Source organism: Typopeltis vanoorti, chromosome 5, assembly GCF_054136105.1.
Source record: "Typopeltis vanoorti isolate ZY-2024b chromosome 5, IOZ_Tvanoo_1.0, whole genome shotgun sequence".
NCBI lineage: Eukaryota > Metazoa > Arthropoda > Arachnida > Uropygi > Thelyphonidae > Typopeltis > Typopeltis vanoorti.
Genome location: NC_143553.1, coordinates 102,983,932 through 103,007,660, shown reverse-complemented (window position 1 = coordinate 103,007,660; position 23,729 = coordinate 102,983,932). Strand labels below are relative to the sequence as shown.

General features: G+C 37.6%; 1 protein-coding gene across 2 annotated transcripts in view; it reads left to right on the top strand.

The window, feature by feature from the left end:
* The window catches only part of LOC150106701 (uncharacterized), a 568,467-nt gene that overhangs the window by 441,976 nt on the left and 102,762 nt on the right, over positions 1 to 23,729 (top strand). For both annotated transcript variants that reach the window (XM_090393288.1, XM_090393289.1), the window contains exon 14: positions 7,282 to 7,333. In XM_090393288.1, coding sequence (XP_090249414.1) covers positions 7,282 to 7,333 — 52 coding nt within the window. The remainder of the gene's footprint in view (positions 1 to 7,281; positions 7,334 to 23,729) is intronic.

Here is a 23,729-nt window from a genome sequence, read left to right as displayed (position 1 = left end):
GTCCCCTAAATTTCAGATCCTTATCCACTATCACCCCCCCCCCCAGATCTCTTATTTCTTCCACCTCCAACAGTATATCCTCACGAAGCATAAATTCTGCATCCCATCTTTGTTTTCCAAATTTTAAAACCTTCCATTTTGCAACATTGAACTCGCATCCCCATTTCCGTGCCCAATCACTCAATTTATTCAAGTCTTCTTGTAAGGCCACAACATCTTCACTACTCTTCATGGTTCGTCCCAACTTTGCATCATCTGCAAACAACTGAATATCCCCATCCAAATCTTCATTAATATACAAGTTAAACAGTAATGGCTCTAAAACAGACCCCTGAGGCACTCCACTAGTGACAAGTAGTCAAAAGGTGTCACAACGTGTTACTAAATTACTCTGGATTAGAGATGTTGAAATTTTTTTCACTTGCTTATACTATAAATTAAAGATGCCAAGAAATTATATTCTTGGTTTCATCTTTTATCCAAGTATAAGCAAACAATGTTTGTGCATGAAGTAAAAAAAAATACATTGCCACCTGTTGGCTGTAGTTCTCTAAAGTCCTGTTATCTTGCTTGAAGAGCACTAGTTAAGCTAGCACATAGTGCCATTCTTTCTGGTTTTTATATTCAATATATTGGCTGGGATTATAATACATTGTGTTTCATGTCCTGGCATTAGAGATTGCTCATCTGCAGTTAATGTTATGTGTATCCTTTGCTGCTGAAATGGATGTTATGTGGATCTTATGGATCTTATGAACCATTCATAACCTCAAGATCTTTAGGCTATCATTCTTGTTATGATAAGGGTGATTAATTAACATCCCACAGGCTCCTTTGAATTTGAATTCATACCTGATTTTTGTATAATGTAAGGATTCATGCCAAAATATTGCTCTTCGAGCAAGATAATTGAACTCCAAAAACGTTTATGTGACTCCTATCCATGAAAAGTTGTTAACTTATACTACATTGGTACCATGGATGGGCCAAGGGATTTTTTAAATTAATTTTATATTTTGTTCGTTTTTTAAATTAATCTCTAAATCCTGCTCTAGAGACTAATTATTGAACTTTTTTTCAATCCACTTAAGGAGACCTTCCACCTAAAAATTTATAAACATATATCTGTGTTCAAGTGCAATTTGAATCTGTATTATGTTGCTTGTATCTCTTTGTGAACATACAAGGGGGGGTACTCAAAAATAACTGGAATCTGAACTTGGTGCGTGTGCATTTTTTAGCTATGGATGCTGCCACTAGACATTATGAGTGTTCAGTTTTCCGTGCCAGTCTGGCAAGTGGCATCATCCTGTGTGAACCGGTTCGTTGTTCTAGCTGCTTCATTGTTACTGCTTACAAGCAAGCTTGGTGATTTTGTGATGGCTGACCACAAGAAACAGTGTGTGCATGAAATTTTGTTTTCTTTTGGGTAAAACTGCAGAATAAACTATTGTTATGCTTTGTCAAGTCTTTAAAGATGATGCCTTTCAAAAATGGGGACATGTCAGTTGAAGACCAACCACGATCTGGCCAACCTTTGATGAGCAGAAATGATGAAAACATCTCAACATTTTGAGAAGACTGTGTGATAGTGTGCAATGAAAATAGCCACAAATGTGAAGTAGCAGAGATTGGTTGCTGTACCACAACAATATCCCAGCCTGCACGTCTGTCCAACAGTTCTCGATGAAAAACAACATTGCAGTTATTGCCACCCTCTCTACTTGCTTGATCTCTCTCTCTCTCTGTGGGACTTTTTTTTTTTTAAATTTCAGTAAAATGCTGTAGGTAAAACACAGGTCTACAAGTGGTTTTCCCATTTCAAAAATGGGAGCATGTCAGTTGAAGACCAACTTTTCTGAAGACACGAGTTTGTCATGGAGTTCATGCCAGTGAATTTTAACAGGAGATTTGCAAATGAAATATGTCTGCTAAACTTGTGCCTCATTTGATGCAATATGAGAGAGCAAGTTCTTAATAACCAGAACTTTCTTACAAAAGTTGTGACCAAGGATTAGTCTTGGTGCTATGTTATGATCCAGTAACAAAACAAGCATCAAGCAACAGTTCTTGATAAAAAAAAAAACAACATGGTGGTTTTCCCCTACCCATCCTACTTGCCCAATCTCTCTCTCCATGTGACTTTTTTTTTTTATTCTCACGGATATAGAAAACCATGAAAGGGTAGTGATTCGTTGATGTGGATGAAGTGAAAGAAAAATTGTGGATGAAGTGAAAGAGGCCAAAAACAGTACTTCAGTTGAACAGTTCCAGAACTCTTTTCCAGCAGTGGAAAAAACTTTGGAACAAGTGCATTGACTCAGATGGAGAGTACTTTGAAGGAGACTAGATTTTAAACTTGAATAAAATTAAAAAAATAATAATTCCTGTTGTTTTGGGATACCCCCTCATATATGTATGCCCCTAATGATGATCATATGGGGGGGGGGGGTGGGGGGGGGGGGGGGTGGGGGGGGGGGGGGGTGGGGGGGGGGGGGGGTGGGGGGGGGGGGGGGTGGGGGGGGGGGGGGGTGGGGGGGGGGGGGGGTGGGGGGGGGGGGGGGTGGGGGGGGGGGGGGGTGGGGGGGGGGGGGGGTGGGGGGGGGGGGGGGTGGGGGGGGGGGGGGGTGGGGGGGGGGGGGGGTGGGGGGGGGGGGGGGTGGGGGGGGGGGGGGGTGGGGGGGGGGGGGGGTGGGGGGGGGGGGGGGTGGGGGGGGGGGGGGGTGGGGGGGGGGGGGGGTGGGGGGGGGGGGGGGTGGGGGGGGGGGGGGGTGGGGGGGGGGGGGGGTGGGGGGGGGGGGGGGTGGGGGGGGGGGGGGGTGGGGGGGGGGGGGGGTGGGGGGGGGGGGGGGTGGGGGGGGGGGGGGGTGGGGGGGGGGGGGGGTGGGGGGGGGGGGGGGTGGGGGGGGGGGGGGGTGGGGGGGGGGGGGGGTGGGGGGATTTTCCTCTGTCCAAGGAAGCAGTCAGCTTTTTATTATTATTATTATTATGCAGGCCTCCATGGAGTCAAAAGACTCATCGTGGGAGGTCCTCCCTAAGAACATAAAGTCTGTCAAGACTCATCGAGGTGAGTGCCCCACTAAGAAACACAAAGTCTATCATACCACTCCGTAAACTCATTAACCGTTCTCGCTCTCACCACTCCAACAGGCAATGCATTCTACAGTTCAACCACCCTCCATGCAAAAGAAACCACTCCTCACCCTCTTGCTCACAGTTTCCTTTTGTAACTTCCAGGGATGGCCTCTTGTCATCACACCTTCCCACTGTTCAACCAAGCGAAAGATCTCCCCAGTGTCAACCCTGTAACCAACTCTCAACAGTTTAAAAGTCTCAATCATATCACCTCTCCTTCTTCTATCCACCAACCTCTATAGTCCACATTCCCTCAGCTGATCCTCATGACCAAAATTGTACAGTCCTGAAACCATCTTTGTATCCTTTCCACAGTTAATTTATCCCCTTCAAATCCTGGGACAAAATCTGAGAACAATAGTCTAAGTGTGGTCTGATCAGAGACTTATACAACGGAATAATAACCCTTTTATCTCTGCAGGGCAGTGTCCTTCTCATAATTGCAGCAATCCTCTGTGTTACCTTCACTACCTTTGCAATATGTCCCCTAAATTTCAGGTTTCTATCAATCATCAACCCCAGATCTCTTGTCTCCCCTACTTCCTCCAGTATAACTCCTCCCATAGAGTATGCAGCATTCCATCGATGTTTCCCAAACCTCAAGACCTTTTATTCTGCTGCATTAAACTGACACCCCCATTCATTTCCCATCTATCTAGCTTATTCAAATCCTCTTGCACGGCTACCACATCTGCACTATTACTAATAATCCTTCTCAGCTTCATATCATCCGCAAAGAACTGAATATCCCCCTTGCAATCCACTGGCAATGTCATTGATATAAAGGTTAAACAATATAGGTCCTAGTACCGAGCCCTGTGGGACCCCACTTGTAACCCTCTGCCTCCTTGAAACTGCTCCACCATACACAACTCTCTGATACCTATCAGACAGCCAATCCTGAATCCAGTTGACCAATCTGACATTCAGACCCATGTGCTGCAACTTAAATATCAGCTTATCATGTGGCACGCTGTCAAGCCTTCGCTAAGTCTAAGAAAATTGCAGTATATGCCTTTCCCTCATCTAATGTTCTTGTAACTTTATTATAAAAGGCTAGCATATTGCTAAAACAAGGGCGCCCTTTCACAAATCCATGTTGACTCTCACAGATAACATTACCCTCATCTGCCCAATGCTGTATATGGTCCCTCACTACTTTCTCCAAGATCTTAACAACTACTGATGACACATAGACTGGCCTATAATTAGACACTTCCAGTCTGTTACCACCCTTATGCAATGGCACTATCTTACCTTCCTTCCATTCCCTGGGCACCTTTCCCGCAGCCAGACTTTCATTGAAAAGCCAGGTTAAAGGCACTGTCAGTTCCCTAGCACATTCTCTCAAACCTCATGGTGAAATACCATCCAGTCCCAAAGCTTTACTGACATCCAGAGTACTCAGTATCTGAAACACACTCTCCTCCTGTACCTCTAAACCTCGAACCTGCCTTATCCCTCTAGAATTAAAACTGACTCCTCTAGGATGAAATACTCCAATAAAGTGTTCATTGAACAATTCCACTATGTCCTCTGCATCAGTCACTCTATTCCCATTTTTATCCCACAATATCATTCTTCCACAGTCATTTCTCTTCCCATTGGCCACATAGCTAATAAATTCCCTAGGATTTTCTTAGAATCTTAAGGCCAATTTCCTCTCATATTCCAGTTTCGCTTTCCTTACCACACTGGAATATGAGAGGAATATTGTTTGTCGTCCACTTTACTCCAAATTGTGTCTTCTTCTTCACTCGTAGTATACAACTTACCATTGCTGCTAACAAATATTCTTTCACAATTTCCCATGCAACGTGACCTCCCTTTAGCAAATCCATGCTGTTCATCAAAGATAATATATTGTTATCAACCCAACTCTGGATCCTAGTTCTCACAAGCTTCTCCAACAACTTAACCACAACACCTGACACACAGATAGTCCTATAGTTTGATGCTTGAGTTCGATCACCTCCTTTATGAAGTGAAGTCATCTACCTTGGTAACCTTAACATCCACAATCCCAACTGGCTCTCCTTTTCTAACACTACCAATAAAGCTGGACGTGATGCTGAAGTTTTTGCTATATGCAGTGACTTAATGCATATCATACATCTACTTATTCATATTCCTGATAACTCTCTCTCTCTACTTTCCCATACCCTCTTTGAGCTTTACCACCAAGCCAGGAGTGCATCATCTCCATTCTGTTATCTTTCCTGTTTTGCCTGAACACAAATGACCTAGTCTCTTTCACCACTAATCCTATTCACAGCTTTTGCCGATGGTAGCATTCTCCATTCATCCTATAATGACAATACTTATTCCAAGCTTCAAAATGATCTGCAACCAATGCCACAAAACACAGTTTTGCCTTTTCTATTACAAAAGAGATCTCAGCTTACTTTTCCTTACCCTCATTACTACACAAACTACCATGCAGGATTAGATTGCTCTCCCTGGTCTGACATTTAACTCCAGCCTCTCCTGGAATAAACATATTATTATTATTATTACATGACACCTCCAGGGAGTTCAAAGACTCATCAAGGGAAGGCACCTGCTCTACAACTCTCCATCTCCACTACTCCACTAACTGCAACTACCTTCATCATCTACACTGGTGCCATCTACCACTAATCACCACCACTATTTTCACAGACAATCGCAAACATCCATGCCCATGGCGGGATTCAAACCCTCAGCCTTTTGGCTGGAGAGCGGATACGCCAACCACTCGGCCAACCAGGCCAGATTCTTTAGCCTTTAAAAAACTAGGCATTCTTTTCCACTCAAGATGCTATTTTACATTCACTCAGCTGCTAATCCTATACAAACTTTAAATCCACCCATTCTTAGAGTACGGTTCTCATATCGGAATAGTGCACCTAAATCTCCCTAATAATTCTTGATACTCTTACAAGGAGAGCAATTCAGCTCATAAATGACCCTTCCCTCACAGACTCACTTCTACCTCACTCTCTCAGACAGATGCACTGTGTCAGCTCTGTGTCTCTTCCACAGGTACTTAGGTATTTTAATGACCACTGCTCCAGTGAACTAATAAACATCATTCTCCACTTCCTGTTCCACCTCTTAAAACAAGATCAACAGCTGCCTAACATCCCTTTTCAGTATAACTGCACACACATTGATCTGGTTCTCATCTTCCTCATTTATTCCATCTGCCTTTGTCCTCTGGAACAGCCTTCCTCATAATGTGTTTCCCACATATAAGAATAAGAATATATACAAGAACCTATAACACAGCAGTTCCAAAACTTTTTGCCATCATACCTCTTTTTTAATGTAATCTTAATGTACACACCTCTCCTAAAAATCGAAAAGCTAAAATGAACACAAATGAAGAATGAAAATAATACAACGAACTTTATTTTTGATAAAGTATGAAAAATAAAAATGTTCATATTAAGCAAAAATAACTAGTTATCCTAAACCATTATAAAATAATTATATGATTCTTCATAACCGCTTTAATGAGATGGATGTTGCTGCTCTCTCAACTAGTTAGTCCAGAAAATCAAGGAATAGTCTTGCAGTGCTAGGCAAATATGTCGATTTCTAAACTTGTCTTCATACTGACTTATGTTGAAAATCCAGATTCACATGGATAAGTTGTTGCAAATAGGATTAAGACTAAAAGAACATTACTTGCCAAAACTGGGTATGCATCCATTTGGGAACACCAGAAATCATCAAGATTTTGATTAACAGAATCTTGCCTTAGCAGAGATTTGCTATGTACTTCGATGAGACTGGATTTATTGTAACAATGTACAACTAAAGGGTTCTTCACACTTCAGTTTGGGAAACCCTGCTATAAACACATCAGTGCTATAGGTTCTTGTACATCCCATGTGAGAATAAAAAACAAAAAAAAACTATATCTTGTAAAAGTGTGGAAGTTGTTAATTTGATATCTTTTTCATCTTCACATGATGATGTTTAAGGTAATTAAAAGGTTGTTTATCCTGTATTTTGTTTTGATTTTTGTATTTTTTTTTACCCTATTGTCAGTTTACATTTTTTTTTATTAATTTTATATTCATATGCACATTTTCATACAAAAATTATTAATAATATTAACTATAATTTCAAATTAATTTTCTGATTTTATTTTATTAGGTCTCCAGTTTTAAGGTTGTTTTCCTTTCTGTATCCTAAGAATAAAGTTAAGGTAATTTCATTTCATTTACAGTTTGAATTTATTGATAATTTTCATAATGCTATTTTATTTTTTTTAGAGTGAGAGAGAAAAAGAAACAAAAACAATATCAATTTGTTATATGGAATTCCTTCAAGTGTCTTTAACTTCATAAATGTTATGGCCTGTGCATTTCATTGATCCGGTGATGTAGCAATAGATTATGAAAATTTGTCATCATGACAAAAAAAATTATTGTTCATGTTGGTTAAAAGATTAAGTTGATTTAAGTTTTTAGAATTTTGGATTTAGTGGCAGTCTCAGGGGATGTAATTATGAATGAGATATCATGCTACTTACAAAACATGCACTTTTGCCCCTGACATAACCAGGGCTTTTGATTGTATTAGTAATGAGATTTATCACAAGCTACTCACTTGGGAGGGGAACCCCCTCCCTTTTGAGTCATCAGAATTCAAGGAGAACCAGCCTACCAGTCTGGGGGGGAGCATAGGTTCCAGGGGGGAATAGCCCCCCCCTAGTATATTAGGTATATATATATATATATAGAACTATAAGGTAGGTAGTGGAATTATTTATTATGACAAAATTATTAGAATAAATACCATGTGGGAATGGTAACTTTAATTTAAAATAAAATAATTACACTTATTACAATTTTAAACATTAAAATTTTAAATAAAATAATTACACTTATTAAAATAAAAACATGCACTTTTTCCCCTGACATATCCAGGGATTTTGATTGTATTAGTAATGAGATTTATCACAAGCTACTCACTTGGGAGGTAGCTTTTGCAAGGAAGGGTTGTAGTCAAAATGGGATATATATATAGAACTATAATGTAAGCAATTATGGAAAACTCAGAAGTCAGCTTATATCAATATCATGGAATTATTATTATTATTATTTGACACCTCCAGGGAGTCCAAAGACTCATCGAGGGAGGGCATCTGCTCTACAACTCTCTCTCTCCACCACTCAAATCCACTGAATGACCGCAAATACACCAATGCCATCCATCACCGACCACCACTACTATTTCCACTGACAATCACAAACATTCATGCCCACGTGGGATTCGAACCTACAGCCTTTTGGGTGGAGAAGAACCAATATGCTAACCACTCGGCCAACAAGGCTGGCAAAAGTATTAGAATAAATAACACGCTGGAGTGATAACTTTAATTTGAAATAAATTAATTATTCAGTGTTTTGACTTTTATATTAAGATCATCACCAGGAGTGGGCAAGTGGTTAGTGTATCTGCTCTCCATTCAAAAGGCTGTGGATTTAAATCCCGCTGTAGGCGTCAAATGGATGTTTGTGAAAATACTAGTGGTGGTGGTGGTGGGTGGTAGATGGTACTGATGTAGAAGATGGTAGTTGCAGTTCATTGTTGCTGGTGGATTGAGTGGTGGAGAAGACAGTTGGAAAGTAGGTATCCTCCCTTGATGAGTCTGGATTCCTTGCAGGTGTCACATAATAATAATTCACATATAGCATTAGGGTTAGGTATCACAAGATGGCAGCAATTATCTGTCATACTTTCTTCCTTGGATGCCTATTAAAATCATTAATGGCCTTGGACCAACTGTCTGTGATTTGCTAAGGGTAGAGATTGGCTGCCCTCCAGTCTTAAATTAAGTTAAATGAGAGCTAAACAACCTTGCCTACTCCCTTGAATAATAAAAGGTTTTAGTGGAAAAAGCAAAACAAGTTGCATTATGATTCACTACAATATGCTGAAGAAGAGGTGTTAATGCGATGTTCAGAATTTTCGCATTTCTGAAACACTAATCAGGGTTTGAGACACTGATTAGCAACATGTCCAATCTCCATGCAGTTGAAACATTTAAATTTTTGGCAGTTTATCACCCAAGTGATTGTATGAACAACAATACAGGAACTACCTTTGTACTCCAGGATAGTTGACCATAACTCGGGTTCTGTTGTTAACAAAATTTGTTACGGGCATCTTCATATCTATTGTAAAAGTGACATCACCAAATAACCAGTTTGGATCTTCACCTGATAAGCCCTTTTTTTATGCTACTAATCTTACCCCATTTCGAGAATGTCTGTATAAGAATTTCATTACTATTCTTATATATTCCATTTGAATTTTTCGATTTTTACTGTTTTTACCTGACTCTCAACTGTTACAGGAATAACTACGCTACCTTCGAAAGGTCTCATCAGTGGGAGCCAGACCCAGAAGAGTTACCAAGGTTGAAGTAATGCAGAAGTCATATTTATTATTATTACTACCCCAAGACCTCATGGAGTCAAAGACTTATCTGGGAGGTCCTTTTATCACACACACACACAGCTCATCATACCGTGCCTTGAACACATTCAAACTCCTTGCAGACACCACACTCTCAGGCAAGGCATTCCAATCATTTACAACTCTGCACAAAAAAAAAACCTACCTCTCACTCCCCTACTCACACCCTCTTTATCCAGTTTCGAGAGATAACCTCTGGTTCTTCCCCGATCTCCCATTATTTCTGTAGAACTTCTCCAGCATTGATCCTATAACAACCCCTTACCAACTTGTGGGTCTCTATCATATCTCCCCTCTTTCTCCTGTCCACCAGACTCTGCAAATTACATCTTCTCAATCTTTTTTCATACTCGTCATTCCAGAGGTCAGAAACTACCTTAATCAGTCACCTTTGGACCCTTTCCAACATATCTTCATTCTTCTGAAAACCAGGTGACCAAATCTGGGCACAATAGTCCATGTGTGGCCTAATCAAAGCCTTATATAATGGAACAAGAATCTCCCTACTTCTACATGTCAGTGTCCACCACATCATTTCCAGAAGCCTTTGTGTTGTCTTCACAATTTTGGCTATGTGTCCCCTAAATTTCAGATCCTTATCCACTATCACCCCCCCCCCCAGATCTCTTATTTCTTCCACCTCCAACAGTATATCCTCACGAAGCATAAATTCTGCATCCCATCTTTGTTTTCCAAATTTTAAAACCTTACATTTTGCAACATTGAACTCGCATCCCCATTTCCGTGCCCAATCACTCAATTTATTCAAGTCTTCTTGTAAGGCCACAACATCTTCACTACTCTTCATGGTTCGTCTCAACTTTGCATCATCTGCAAACAACTGAATATCCCCATCCAAATCTTCATTAATATACAAGTTAAACAGTAATGGCTCTAAAACAGACCCCTGAGGCACTCCACTAGTGACAAGTAGTCAAAAGGTGTCACAACGTGTTACTAAATTACTCTGGATTAGAGATGTTGAAATTTTTTTCACTTGCTTATACTATAAATTAAAGATGCCAAGAAATTATATTCTTGGTTTCATCTTTTATCCAAGTATAAGCAAACAATGTTTGTGCATGAAGTAAAAAAAAATACATTGCCACCTGTTGGCTGTAGTTCTCTAAAGTCCTGTTATCTTGCTTGAAGAGCACTAGTTAAGCTAGCACATAGTGCCATTCTTTCTGGTTTTTATATTCAATATATTGGCTGGGATTATAATACATTGTGTTTCATGTCCTGGCATTAGAGATTGCTCATCTGCAGTTAATGTTATGTGTATCCTTTGCTGCTGAAATGGATGTTATGTGGATCTTATGGATCTTATGAACCATTCATAACCTCAAGATCTTTAGGCTATCATTCTTGTTATGATAAGGGTGATTAATTAACATCCCACAGGCTCCTTTGAATTTGAATTCATACCTGATTTTTGTATAATGTAAGGATTCATGCCAAAATATTGCTCTTCGAGCAAGATAATTGAACTCCAAAAACGTTTATGTGACTCCTATCCATGAAAAGTTGTTAACTTATACTACATTGGTACCATGGATGGGCCAAGGGATTTTTTAAATTAATTTTATATTTTGTTCGTTTTTTAAATTAATCTCTAAATCCTGCTCTAGAGACTAATTATTGAACTTTTTTTCAATCCACTTAAGGAGACCTTCCACCTAAAAATTTATAAACATATATCTGTGTTCAAGTGCAATTTGAATCTGTATTATGTTGCTTGTATCTCTTTGTGAACATACAAGGGGGGTACTCAAAAATAACTGGAATCTGAACTTGGTGCGTGTGCATTTTTTAGCTATGGATGCTGCCACTAGACATTATGAGTGTTCAGTTTTCCGTGCCAGTCTGGCAAGTGGCATCATCCTGTGTGAACCGGTTCGTTGTTCTAGCTGCTTCATTGTTACTGCTTACAAGCAAGCTTGGTGATTTTGTGATGGCTGACCACAAGAAACAGTGTGTGCATGAAATTTTGTTTTCTTTTGGGTAAAACTGCAGAATAAACTATTGTTATGCTTTGTCAAGTCTTTAAAGATGATGCCTTTCAAAAATGGGGACATGTCAGTTGAAGACCAACCACGATCTGGCCAACCTTTGATGAGCAGAAATGATGAAAACATCTCAACATTTTGAGAAGACTGTGTGATAGTGTGCAATGAAAATAGCCACAAATGTGAAGTAGCAGAGATTGGTTGCTGTACCACAACAATATCCCAGCCTGCACGTCTGTCCAACAGTTCTCGATGAAAAACAACATTGCAGTTATTGCCACCCTCTCTACTTGCTTGATCTCTCTCTCTCTCTGTGGGACTTTTTTTTTTTTAAATTTCAGTAAAATGCTGTAGGTAAAACACAGGTCTACAAGTGGTTTTCCCATTTCAAAAATGGGAGCATGTCAGTTGAAGACCAACTTTTCTGAAGACACGAGTTTGTCATGGAGTTCATGCCAGTGAATTTTAACAGGAGATTTGCAAATGAAATATGTCTGCTAAACTTGTGCCTCATTTGATGCAATATGAGAGAGCAAGTTCTTAATAACCAGAACTTTCTTACAAAAGTTGTGACCAAGGATTAGTCTTGGTGCTATGTTATGATCCAGTAACAAAACAAGCATCAAGCAACAGTTCTTGATAAAAAAAAAAAACAACATGGTGGTTTTCCCCTACCCATCCTACTTGCCCAATCTCTCTCTCCATGTGACTTTTTTTTTTTATTCTCACGGATATAGAAAACCATGAAAGGGTAGTGATTCGTTGATGTGGATGAAGTGAAAGAAAAATTGTGGATGAAGTGAAAGAGGCCAAAAACAGTACTTCAGTTGAACAGTTCCAGAACTCTTTTCCAGCAGTGGAAAAAACTTTGGAACAAGTGCATTGACTCAGATGGAGAGTACTTTGAAGGAGACTAGATTTTAAACTTGAATAAAATTAAAAAAATAATAATTCCTGTTGTTTTGGGATACCCCCTCATATATGTATGCCCCTAATGATGATCATAATATGATGGCTGAAATTATTATTATTATATGACACCTCCTTGTCATATAATTCCTGCACAGAATCCCAAGAATTCTATGCAGGAGGGCATTTATTAAATTAACATTACATATCCCACCATCTACACACACACCACATCATCTATTTCCCACATGCAATTAAGAGACAAAAATGGTATTTTTGTTTGTTAATTGCATGTGTCTTTGGCTAGTTTTCCCGAATGTGGAATGAAAAATCCAAGTTTCCCTGAGGAAAAAATCCTGCTGTCTCCAAATGTGTTTGGCTAACTCAGGTCTTTTCCAGTTAAAAGACTCATCTCTCATTGTTCTTCCAGCTGCACTACAGAAACACTAAAATATGAAGTAATTATTTTATTTTAAATTAAAACGATTACTTCAACATGGTAATTGTCTTCATAATTTTGCCCTAATGAACTGATCACCATGCAATATTGAAGGAAAGGAATATTATAGGATGCTTAACCACAAGAATAGAGACAGAACATGGAGATAGCTTAACCACGTTGCCATCAATATGGATCAAATACATCACTCCTCTACACTTTGTATCCATCACATATTTCAATGTAATATCAATGGTACAGATAACCCTCATATAACACGGTACTTTTACAACATGGTTTCGCTATACAGCAGTCCACAAATTGTTCAACGTAATTTGATAAAAACACGGTCTATACATTGTAATAACCCTTTATCTTTTCATATTTTTCACCGTGCAACTTATAAATCAAATTTTATCTTCGTTAAATTTGCATCTGCCCATATCATGATATAGATATAAGTAGCAAATTTATATTAGGGAAATGCCCTTTAGCACGCATTTATGTCAATTGTTAACCGTATAAAGTGTTTATTGTTGAAAATTGTCTTCGTTTTCTGCCAGGAAAGTGCATTAAAAATCATAAGTGTGCTAATGCTGAGCACTTTATTTTCTGGTGAGTTACATATATAATTAATATGTAATGCTTTTTTTTATGTAAAAAAAATTTTTATGGTAATGGCCACAAACTGCAATGAAAGGGAAAAACCAACAGTGAAGAGAAAATTTATTTCTCTCGAAGAAAAAATTAAAACCTTGGATTGGTTGAAAAATGGAGAAAAACCAGGAGCTGTTGCAAGTACTTTGAATTTAAACAAATCAACAATTCGAACAAACAAAATGAACGTAAAATCCGAGAAAGTGTTTATTGCTGGGTCAATGGTAAGTGCAAAGCACGTTGCTCGTGTACGTGATATTCTAATGATGAAAATGGAGAAATCTCTAATGATTTGGATAGAAGATTGCACTCGAAAGAAAATTCCTTTAGATGGAAATCTTATTAAACAAAAAGCTCTCACAGTTTATAAACATTTATGATGCAGACCAGGTGTTCAATGCGGATGAATAGTGCTTATATTGGAAAAAAATGCAAAAACGCACCTATATTTCGGTTGTTATGATACATTTTAATAAAAAGATTTAATGACTAAAACCGAGAATAATAGCATGCCTTTATTGAAATAAAAACACAACTAGTTTTGCTTTTGACAGCCTTCTTCAGGTATCTTCTCTAAGAATAGGAAACAGTAATAAAAACACTGAAGTTTAAAACTGTGAAGCACAGGAAAATTGCACTACATAATTAACATGAAAAAACATTGTATTTACATTTAAGTTGTTCTAACAAACGTGGCATTGTTTGTTTAGTGCATGCTTGCAGACTCAGGATTAATGTGGTCTTTATTAAAATCAAGTGGATTCTGCATTCTCTTAACATTCTCAAATTTTTTAATAAGGTTAATTTTGTTATTATATTGTATATGTGATGCCTGAGCCTCACTATTCATAAAAATCTCATGCAAACTACCATTATCCAGAACTTCTTCAAGCTTTTGAGCTAAACATCTTTCATCATTGAATAAAAAAAAGGTAGAGTATGTTTCTTATCAAAAATTCTTTCGCTGAGTAAATCTATCGGAAGACTTTGTCTTCCGATAGATTTTTTTGGCACATACAATTGTTATATTCTCCTTAAAACAGATGAAATTGGGAAAGATTGCATGAAATTTACATTTTAAGAATACTAACCTGTTCACATTCAGTCCTATCTTCTTCAGTGTTTTTTTAAAGCTTCTTTTTATATCATTAGAGATGCTTCGTCATGTAGGCTATAAATGCATTCAGGAACATTGATGTTGTTATGATACATTTTAATAAAAAGATTTAATGACTAAAACCGAGAATAATAGTAAGGCTTTATTGAAATAAATAAACAACTAGTTTCGGTTTTTGACGGCCTTCTTCAGGTGTCTTCTAAGAATAGGAAACAGTAATAAAAACACCGAAGTTTAAAACTGTGAAGCACAGGAAAATTGCACTACATAATTGACATCAAAAAACATTGTATTTACATTTAAGTTCTAACAAACGTGGCATTGTTTGTTGAGTGCGTGCTTGCATACTCTCATGAACGCCAGTACCGAACAACAGCAGAGTGGTTATCAGGGATATTGTAGCTGAAATTGTTATTTAAATTTTCACAATTAAGGATGATTTCTCTGGACTCCACAATTTTTCTTTCAAACTCATCATGGCAACGAAAGATGTTTTCGGATCTATCCCAGCAGACTGAATGACCCTGGTGTTCATCATCAGGATTGTTCGAGAAAAGAACATGACTAGACAAGGCACCTGGTGTGTTCTTTTGTAAGAGATGTCTCTCTTGTGTTCCTCCATACGTAATTCAATAGATTTATTTGTTTGACCAAAATAAGGGATATTATAATCACACCATATCTTATATACGCCAGGATACTTCAGATTATGATGACGAGGCTTTGGATGGCATACTAGCGAGTGGAGAATTTTTGGAAGTGTAGTGAATAAGGTCCTGATTTTATACTTTTTAAGAACTTTAGCTAATTTTTTGGAAACTGAACTGATGTATGGGATTGAGATGCTACCCTTAAAGTTAGTTATTTCTTCAGTGCGGTGGCTAGGAGGATTTAGAAGAAATTCTTTAATGGTTTTATCAGAATATCCATTTTGTCTAAAGACATGAGAGAGGTAATTAATTTCTTTTTGAAGTTTATCTGGGTCATTCAGAAGAGAGCGTGCTCTATGTCCCAAGGTAGAAATAGTTCCAAGTTTTTGTGGAGGAAAATGATGGGACTGACTGTGAAAATATCTATTAGTTTGCATAGGTTTTCTATACATGGAGATTCTAAATTTTCCATAGCAGCATGAAAGTTTTATATCCAGTAATGGTAGGGTATTGTCAAATTCAAGTTCGACTGTGAATTTTATATTAGGATGTTGATTACTGAGATGATTAAGAAAATCCATGAGAGAGTTAAGGCCATGACTCCAATTAATAAAAATGTCATCTACATAGCGTTTCGAAAGTTTAGGTTTAAATGAGAAGGATGATATAGCTTTAGTTTCAAAATTCTCCAAGTAAATGTTAGCAAGAATAGGAGATAAAGGGTTGCTCATCGCTAGACCTTGGTTCTGTTTGTAGATGGTGTCTTGATATCGGAAGTAACCAGACTTAACGCAGTGGGTAAGTAAAGCAAACATTTTTTTTGAAGAATTTTTTCTTTAGTAATATTAGCACTTCTTCTGTAGGGACATTTGTAAATAAGGAAACTATGTCAACATATGTTAGAATGACATAATAGCAATATTTTACATAGTTTCCTTATTTCCAAGTGAGCATCAAGTGAGGTCAAAGGACATCTGTCCCACAAAAGTTCAGTATCTCATTACATGCATAAAGGAAGAATGGTCCAGAATGCCCATTGATTGCTATTGCATACTTATGGAAAGGAGGTCCTATATCTTATAAAGGTGGGTGCCATACACTACCAATTAGTGTATATATTTTATATATTGTCAGTTGGCAACTATGTGTTGCAGAATAACGGCAGCCATGATGTCTTTGTTGGGTGAACTCAATTTGCATGGTTTGTGCCGGTGTTAATTTTGTGAGATGTATTCATTACGAAAGTTGAAAGATTTGTGAAAGGATATTGAAACTGATGAGTGAGTGTGTAGTAAATGTTTTGAGAGCAAATGCAGAAAGAACAAATTATATGATAATAGAATAGAGATATTGATAGAAGACAAAAAAAATGTAAATATCAGTGATAATACTGAAAGGCAGTGGTGGAAGTTTAGGAGAGCATAGAAGACCTGAATAAAAAAATAGTATTCTTGCATGTAATCCTTCACAGGACAAAATGTGAGATTGAAAGGCTGCAGAAACCACAAGAGATTAGTCGAACTGAGGACATAAAAAAGGCTAGAAACCAAAGTCAAAAAGAAAATTGTAAGAATAAATAAGAGAAAGAGCATAAGCAGATAATTTTTTATGGTGATTCTATGGAGAATACTTTATGAATGCGCTATAAAATCTTGTTTCCCTGGTGTAAAAATTAATATTAGTAATGCTGTAAGACTGCAGGAAGAGAAGGTGAAATAATTGATTGTTTTAGCTAAAACCAATAACCTGAAAGGTGAGTGGTATTGAATGAGTGAGGGTGTGAAAGGGTTATTAGAAGAAGCAAAAAAGAAGAGTGAGAGGGTGCAGTTTGTAACTCTGCTGCCACTCTATGATATATGCAAACTGAGAACGAGGGTGATGATAGCTAATGAATCGATATGCAAATTTTACAGAAGGAATAATGTCAAGTTTGTAGACCATATGCTTGAGTTTGATGGACAGAAAGATTTATATAATGCTGATGGACTGCACTTAAATGGATTCAGAGTAAGTAAGGAAAGAAATTAGTGCAGATGCAGGCGAGTATGTAGGCACCCATGAAGCAGATGAGTGTGTGAATGGACAAAAAATGCAGAATCTAGTCTCTCAGGGAACAATATCGAATGGGATAGTTCAAGATGTAAAGATAGATGGGGGGCATAAGGTGATGTTAGTTTCTATATCCTAATGCTAGAAGCATCAGGAATAACAGGGAGGGTTTGAAGAACCTAACCAAAACTTATAGGCATCAATGAGACTTGGCTAACAGCAGATAACATAGTTACACAGATAGAATGTGATGGATTTAGTATTTTCAGGGAGGATTGAGTAGACACAAGAAGGGTTGGAGTTCTGCTGATGATAGGAGATGAATTGCAGCAAAAAACAGTAGGAGTCAGTTGGTCAGATGGCAGTTCTTTCGAGTCAATTCGCTGTGATATTGAGGCAAATTGGACAAAATATAAAATTGGTTGCTGCTATAGGCCAGAGATGTTGTGGAAGCCATGCATTAGCAGAGCAGTACAATGAATGCAAATCAAGTAATTATTATGGGGGGGGGGGGACTTCAACTTTGGAGACATAGATTGGAAAGATGAAAGATTGCAGATCTCGTGGCAGAAAGGAAATAAAAGTTATACACTTAATGAGATTTAATTACCTGAAGCAAAATGTAATGGAGGGGACTCTAGATACACGAATGCTGGATCTGCTTACAGGATTAGAAGAGCTGTCCATAATAAAACTAAGGTGGCTACATTTCTTCCAGTCGGGGAAAGTAATCATGTGGTCTTAATTTGATCTGGATAAGCAGCAAAACATATGGAATTTCCAGTTAAGAAGGGATATATGGGGGAGTACAAAGCAGATAATTATGATATACTTAGGAGTCAGCTTGAAATAGTACCCTGACATAAAGATTTGCACAGAAAGGATGTTCATAGTACATGGAGGATAGTCAAGAAATATCTGGAAGAAGCAATATCACACTGTATTCATGAGGTTAGGAGGGTAAATCAGGTAGGAGTTAGATGCATGAGTAGTATCATTAAGGGTGAGCTGCAAAAAAAGAATATGTTGTGGAGGATATATGAGGGTTGTTTGAAAAGTTTGTTAAATTTCCAATAGACAACAACACAGTTCATTCATTCATACCAGTGTTGGCACATATCATCTTTTTCATGACCCCTGACAAAATTTTAGCCACGTGCAACATGTAGTTCTCATTTAGCAAACATTTAAAATGACTGTGTTCGCATTTTTCATATAAATGGAGAAAAACAAGTTTCGTACAGTGATAAAACACTTTCATTTGAAGCCGTGCAGATCAAAGCCAAGTTATATGCAGTTCATGGGGACTCTGCACCAGCATTAAAGACTATTTATTTTTGGATGAATGAGTTTAAACGTGGTAGTAAGTCCATCAAAGATGAAGCTCACTCTGGATGCCTGACTGAGGTCCCTACGAAGGAAATGATTGACAAAATCCATGGTATTGTTATGGAAGACTGCCAAGTGAGATTGTTGATATTGTAGGCATCGCAACTGAACAGGTGTATAATATCCTGCACGAAAAATTGCACATGAAAAAGCTGTGTGCACAAAGGGTGCCATGATTGTTGACTGTCGATCAAAAATGCATGTGAAAAAACATTTCAATGCAGTGTTTGGCAAGGTTTAATCGCAATTCGCAGGATTTTTTGTGTCGATTCATGACTGTAGACAAAACTTGGAGCCACCACTACACACTTGAGTCCAAGCAGCAGTCAAAACAGTGGACAATGCCCGGTGAATGAGCTCTGAAAAAAAGCAAAGACCGTTTTGTCAGCTGGGAAGGTGATGGCCACTGTTTTTTGGAATTCCCAAAGAATTATCAATATTGACTATTTGGAAAAGGGTAAGACAATAACAGGAGTCTATTATGCATCATTGTTGGGCTGTTTAAAAGAAGAACTGAAGAAAAAACGGCAAAGATTAGCTCAAAAAAGTGCTCTTTCATCAAGATGCACCATCCCACACAAAATTTCACGAATTTAGGTTCGAATTGGTTCCACATCCACTGTATTCTCTGGACTTGGTCCCGTTTGACTTCTTCTTGTTCCTAAACTTAAAAATTTGGCTCGTTGGGAAAAACTTTTCTTCGAACAAGGATGTCATCAAGGCTGCCAATGACTATTTTGCACAATTTGACAAATCCTACTTTTTAGATGTGATGAAATATTGGAAACTCACTGGACCAAATGTGTAGACCTCGATGGAGACTATGTTGAGAAATAAAGGTGATTTTTTCAAAAAAAAATGTGTTTAACTTATTTTTTTTTTACCAAACTTTTCAAATAACCCTCGTATAAGGAGAAAGGTAATCAGCAAGCTCATGAATAGTACAAGGATTGAACAAGAAAGGTGACCAGCATGGTAAGGAAGGAAAAATCAAATTACGAGAAAAAATTAACCAAGCAGGCCAAAGGAAATCCTGAAGAGTTCATTCCTCACATGGCAAACAAGAGGAAGATGTAACATAAGCAGACAAAATATTTGTGATAGCATGTGATCACTTTTCAAGGGTGTATTGAGCCTCCCTAGCTCAGTCATTATAGACAAAGCACTTTGGTCAGAAAGACCTGGGTTCGATTTCCATCTATGATGTGAGGAACCTTTATCTGGTCTCTTTTGACTAAAGATGAGTTAGCTGGTCCCATACAGAGGTAGAGGGTTTTTTCACCCTGAAACTCAGGTTTTTTTGTCCCTCAAAACAGTCAAACTATCCTTGTGAACACACACAGATTTTGGCTCATAAAATATATGTACCTAATTCCTCATTAGAAGGGCTCAACCTGCTCCCCCCAAAGGGATGGGGGAGAAAGGGAGGGAAACTCCATACGAATAAACAGTTGACATCCAAGTGGCAGAGGTGACAGGGACTGATGTTGAGAGTATTGGTTGATGAATTGGAGGTACTTAAGATATTGCAGAATCTGAATGCAAATACAGCTGTGGAATTGGATGTGATAGTAGCTTGCATTTTAAGAGAATGTGCAGAGGAACTGGTGATGCCTTTGACTAAGCTGTTTAATTTAAGGCTCAGCTCTGGCAAGTCCCAAGAGAGTGGAAGGAGGGCAAAATAATTCTTTTGTATAAAGGAGGATTTAAGTCTGTGGTAGCAAATTATACACTTAATCAGTATCTCAGGAGTGATGGTAAAAGTACTGGAAAAGTTAGTCAAAAAGAGAATTCAGAAATGGGTATATAAGAATATGATACTCTCTGAGAGGTGACAAGGCTTTGTGCAGGATCAATCATTCATTAATAATCTACTAACTTTTTATAATAGAGTGAGAACTCAGTTGGATAACAGGAATGGTTACACGGTGAGACTATGAATTTTTCAAAGGTGTTGGACAGGATATACACACGAACCTCTGTTATGCACCAAATGGGGATCGATATGAAACTGGTGATTCAGATAAAAGGGTGGCTGATGGTCATATACCAACAAGTAGTATATGGAGGAGCAGAATCCAGGGGAGACAGGTGACTAATGATGTACTGTTAAATTGTGAATGAAACTATGTTGTGTAATTTATTTTTTTTCATTCACATTTAACATTGCTTATTATGTATTAATCATGATTTGTATAAAAATTAATTATTATTCCTTAATTTAGGATTACTATTTAAATATTTATTCTAAACTTAACCTACTATTAATTTGTTAAGTAATAATATGTGCAGAATTTATAATAACTAAAATATATATATGATGTAACGAAAAGTATTATTATAATTAATTCTATACGTAATGAAAAAGCTGATTAAGTAGCTTAAATATTCTGTTTATTCTTATTTGTGAAAATTTAACGTTATGTAATCACTCATGTAGTAGTAGAGCATTGTATTACATTAGCGAAATGTTTGCGTTCATTTGTTGTCATGGAGACGCATGAAATAAACAAGCACGAGTCGAAGAGAGCGTGACCTTCGGACTGAAAGGAGAAGAAAAATAATAGAAGATTTTTAATTAGAGAGAAGAGAGGAAGTTTTTGCGGAGCGGGAAGGAAGGTAGGATACAAGCAAAGGAAGTGGAAGAAAATTATAAGTTCTCTAGGGCAGAAATTCATGAGAATAGTGTTTAGAAGTGAGCCAAAACATAGTGAATCATATACTTAGCTGCAAGAGAAATCAGCTGTGTTGTAAAGGAAAATTAATGCCGTAACCAGATAAATATAGAACTGGACATTCAATGGAAAATTCTGATTAGTTCCAGTTAGTCTAGGATTACGTCTTAATTCTATGTTGCCCTGAGAAGAATTATATTGAAATTAACTAGTTTGAGAAAAGTAAACAAGGAGAATTATCAGTGCCTTATTGATGTGTTTTTTTTTTTTTTTTGAGTAGTGAAGCGCGATTAACAGTAGTTCAGTTAAATCGTTGGAGAATCTTTATTAATGTGTTCCGCTAACGTAAATAAGTTAATTCATAAATGTGCTCACAATTAATTGATGTATTGAAGATTGTATCTGGTAAGAGTAGTCATACTTGTTTGTTTATTCTAACATTAACATATCTTCGAAGTTCAAAGTCCGAAATATGATTGCTTGGGATATTGTCTACCTTGATTAGTGCTTCCTGTGAATTTTAAACATTAAATACAGCTGATAGATATTTGGAGACTGTTTAAATAAGAAGTTTCGTTTTACTAACTTGAGTTAAGAAAGCTTGTGATTTTGAAACTGTGAATTGTATGTGAAAGTTTAGAACATTGAATTGGCATGAGTGACTTAGCAAGATGTATTAAGTTGATTGTATTGTTTCATTTTAAAGCAGAATTCTTGTATTTGTTATATATATCATATATTAAATGTTTTATTTTGTTAATCTAAATATTGTGTTTGCCTGAATTCCTTTTTATTGCACCGTTCATAAATATTCGAATCTTGCAGGAACCCCAAGTGGAATAGTAAATAATTCGGCCTAAATAAATGAGGAGACTGCTAACTTAATTAAAAATTGATCCTACTATTTTATATAGACTAATCTAAAAATAGGGTGGCGCAGTATAATTATAAATTTCCCTACTTTTGGATCGGTGATCAATTTGCAATTAGTTGTTATATTGATAAAAGTGACTTGAACCAAATGGCGGATTTAGAACATAACATGAAAATAGAACGTCACGACAGTATCCCAGGGCTATTACAAACAGTACTTAGACCAGTGCTGTTTAATTTGTATATAAATAATATAGGAAATAATTTGAAGGGAGATATTCATTTGTTTGCTGATGATGATGAAAAGTTGGGTAGGATAATAGTCAATCAAGGTGATGTAGAGAGCTTGCAGGATGATTTAAATAGACTGACAGTATGGGAAAGCATAACGGCTGTCAATTTAATGATGAAAAGTGTCAAGTTATGCATTTTGAACTGTACTCCAGGAAATTGATGAAGCAGTAGATTTGGGAGTAGCAGTAGAAAGAGAGCTAAAGAGTTTAGAGAGCATACTAAAGTAGCCAAGGTAGCTTACTGGATTTCCTGGTTATTGAAGAACACACTAGCAAGCAAAGATAAGGGAGTTATTTTCCTCTTTATAAAGCCTTGAGGTGACCACATCTGGTTTAATTTGCTCAGGTCTGGTCACCTAGGTTTCTTGGAGATAAGAAAGTGGTGGAGATAGGCAAGTAATGAAGATGGTGAGTGTTCTGTGGAATGCTCTCTATGAGGATTTGTGGGTTTCAAAATTTGGTTGATTGGCAAAACTGGGGGGAGGAATATTGATAGACACATTTAAGTTACTTAAAGGATTCTGTAGAATTAATTATTATTATTATTATTACGAGCAACTCCAAGGAGTCCTTAGACTCATTGAGGGAGGCCCTAACATCATGTCAAGAACAACTATTCAACATTCACACAGCATCTATCATACTTTGCCTTGAACTCATTCACAGTCATGGCACCCACAACAGACTCTGACAGCTTATTCCACTCATTTACCACTCTCCAAGTAAAAAACCTAGCTCTAACACCCTTGCTAATCACACTCTTGCCCACTTTCCATGGATGACCCCTAGTCCTCCCACCAAAAGTCCTGTTCTCAAAAATATCCTCTGAATTAATCTCATAGAAACCCTTCAGTAATTTGAATGTCTCAATCATATCACCCCTTTTCTGCCTATCAACCAATTTCTGCAACCCACATATCTTCAAACTGTTCTCATAAGGTTCATTCCATAGACCTGCTATCATCTTGGTCACTCGCCTCTGGATCTTCTCAACCTCCTCCCCATCAAGAAGAAACTCTGAGCCCAAATCTGGGCACAATAATGGGGTTTTATCACG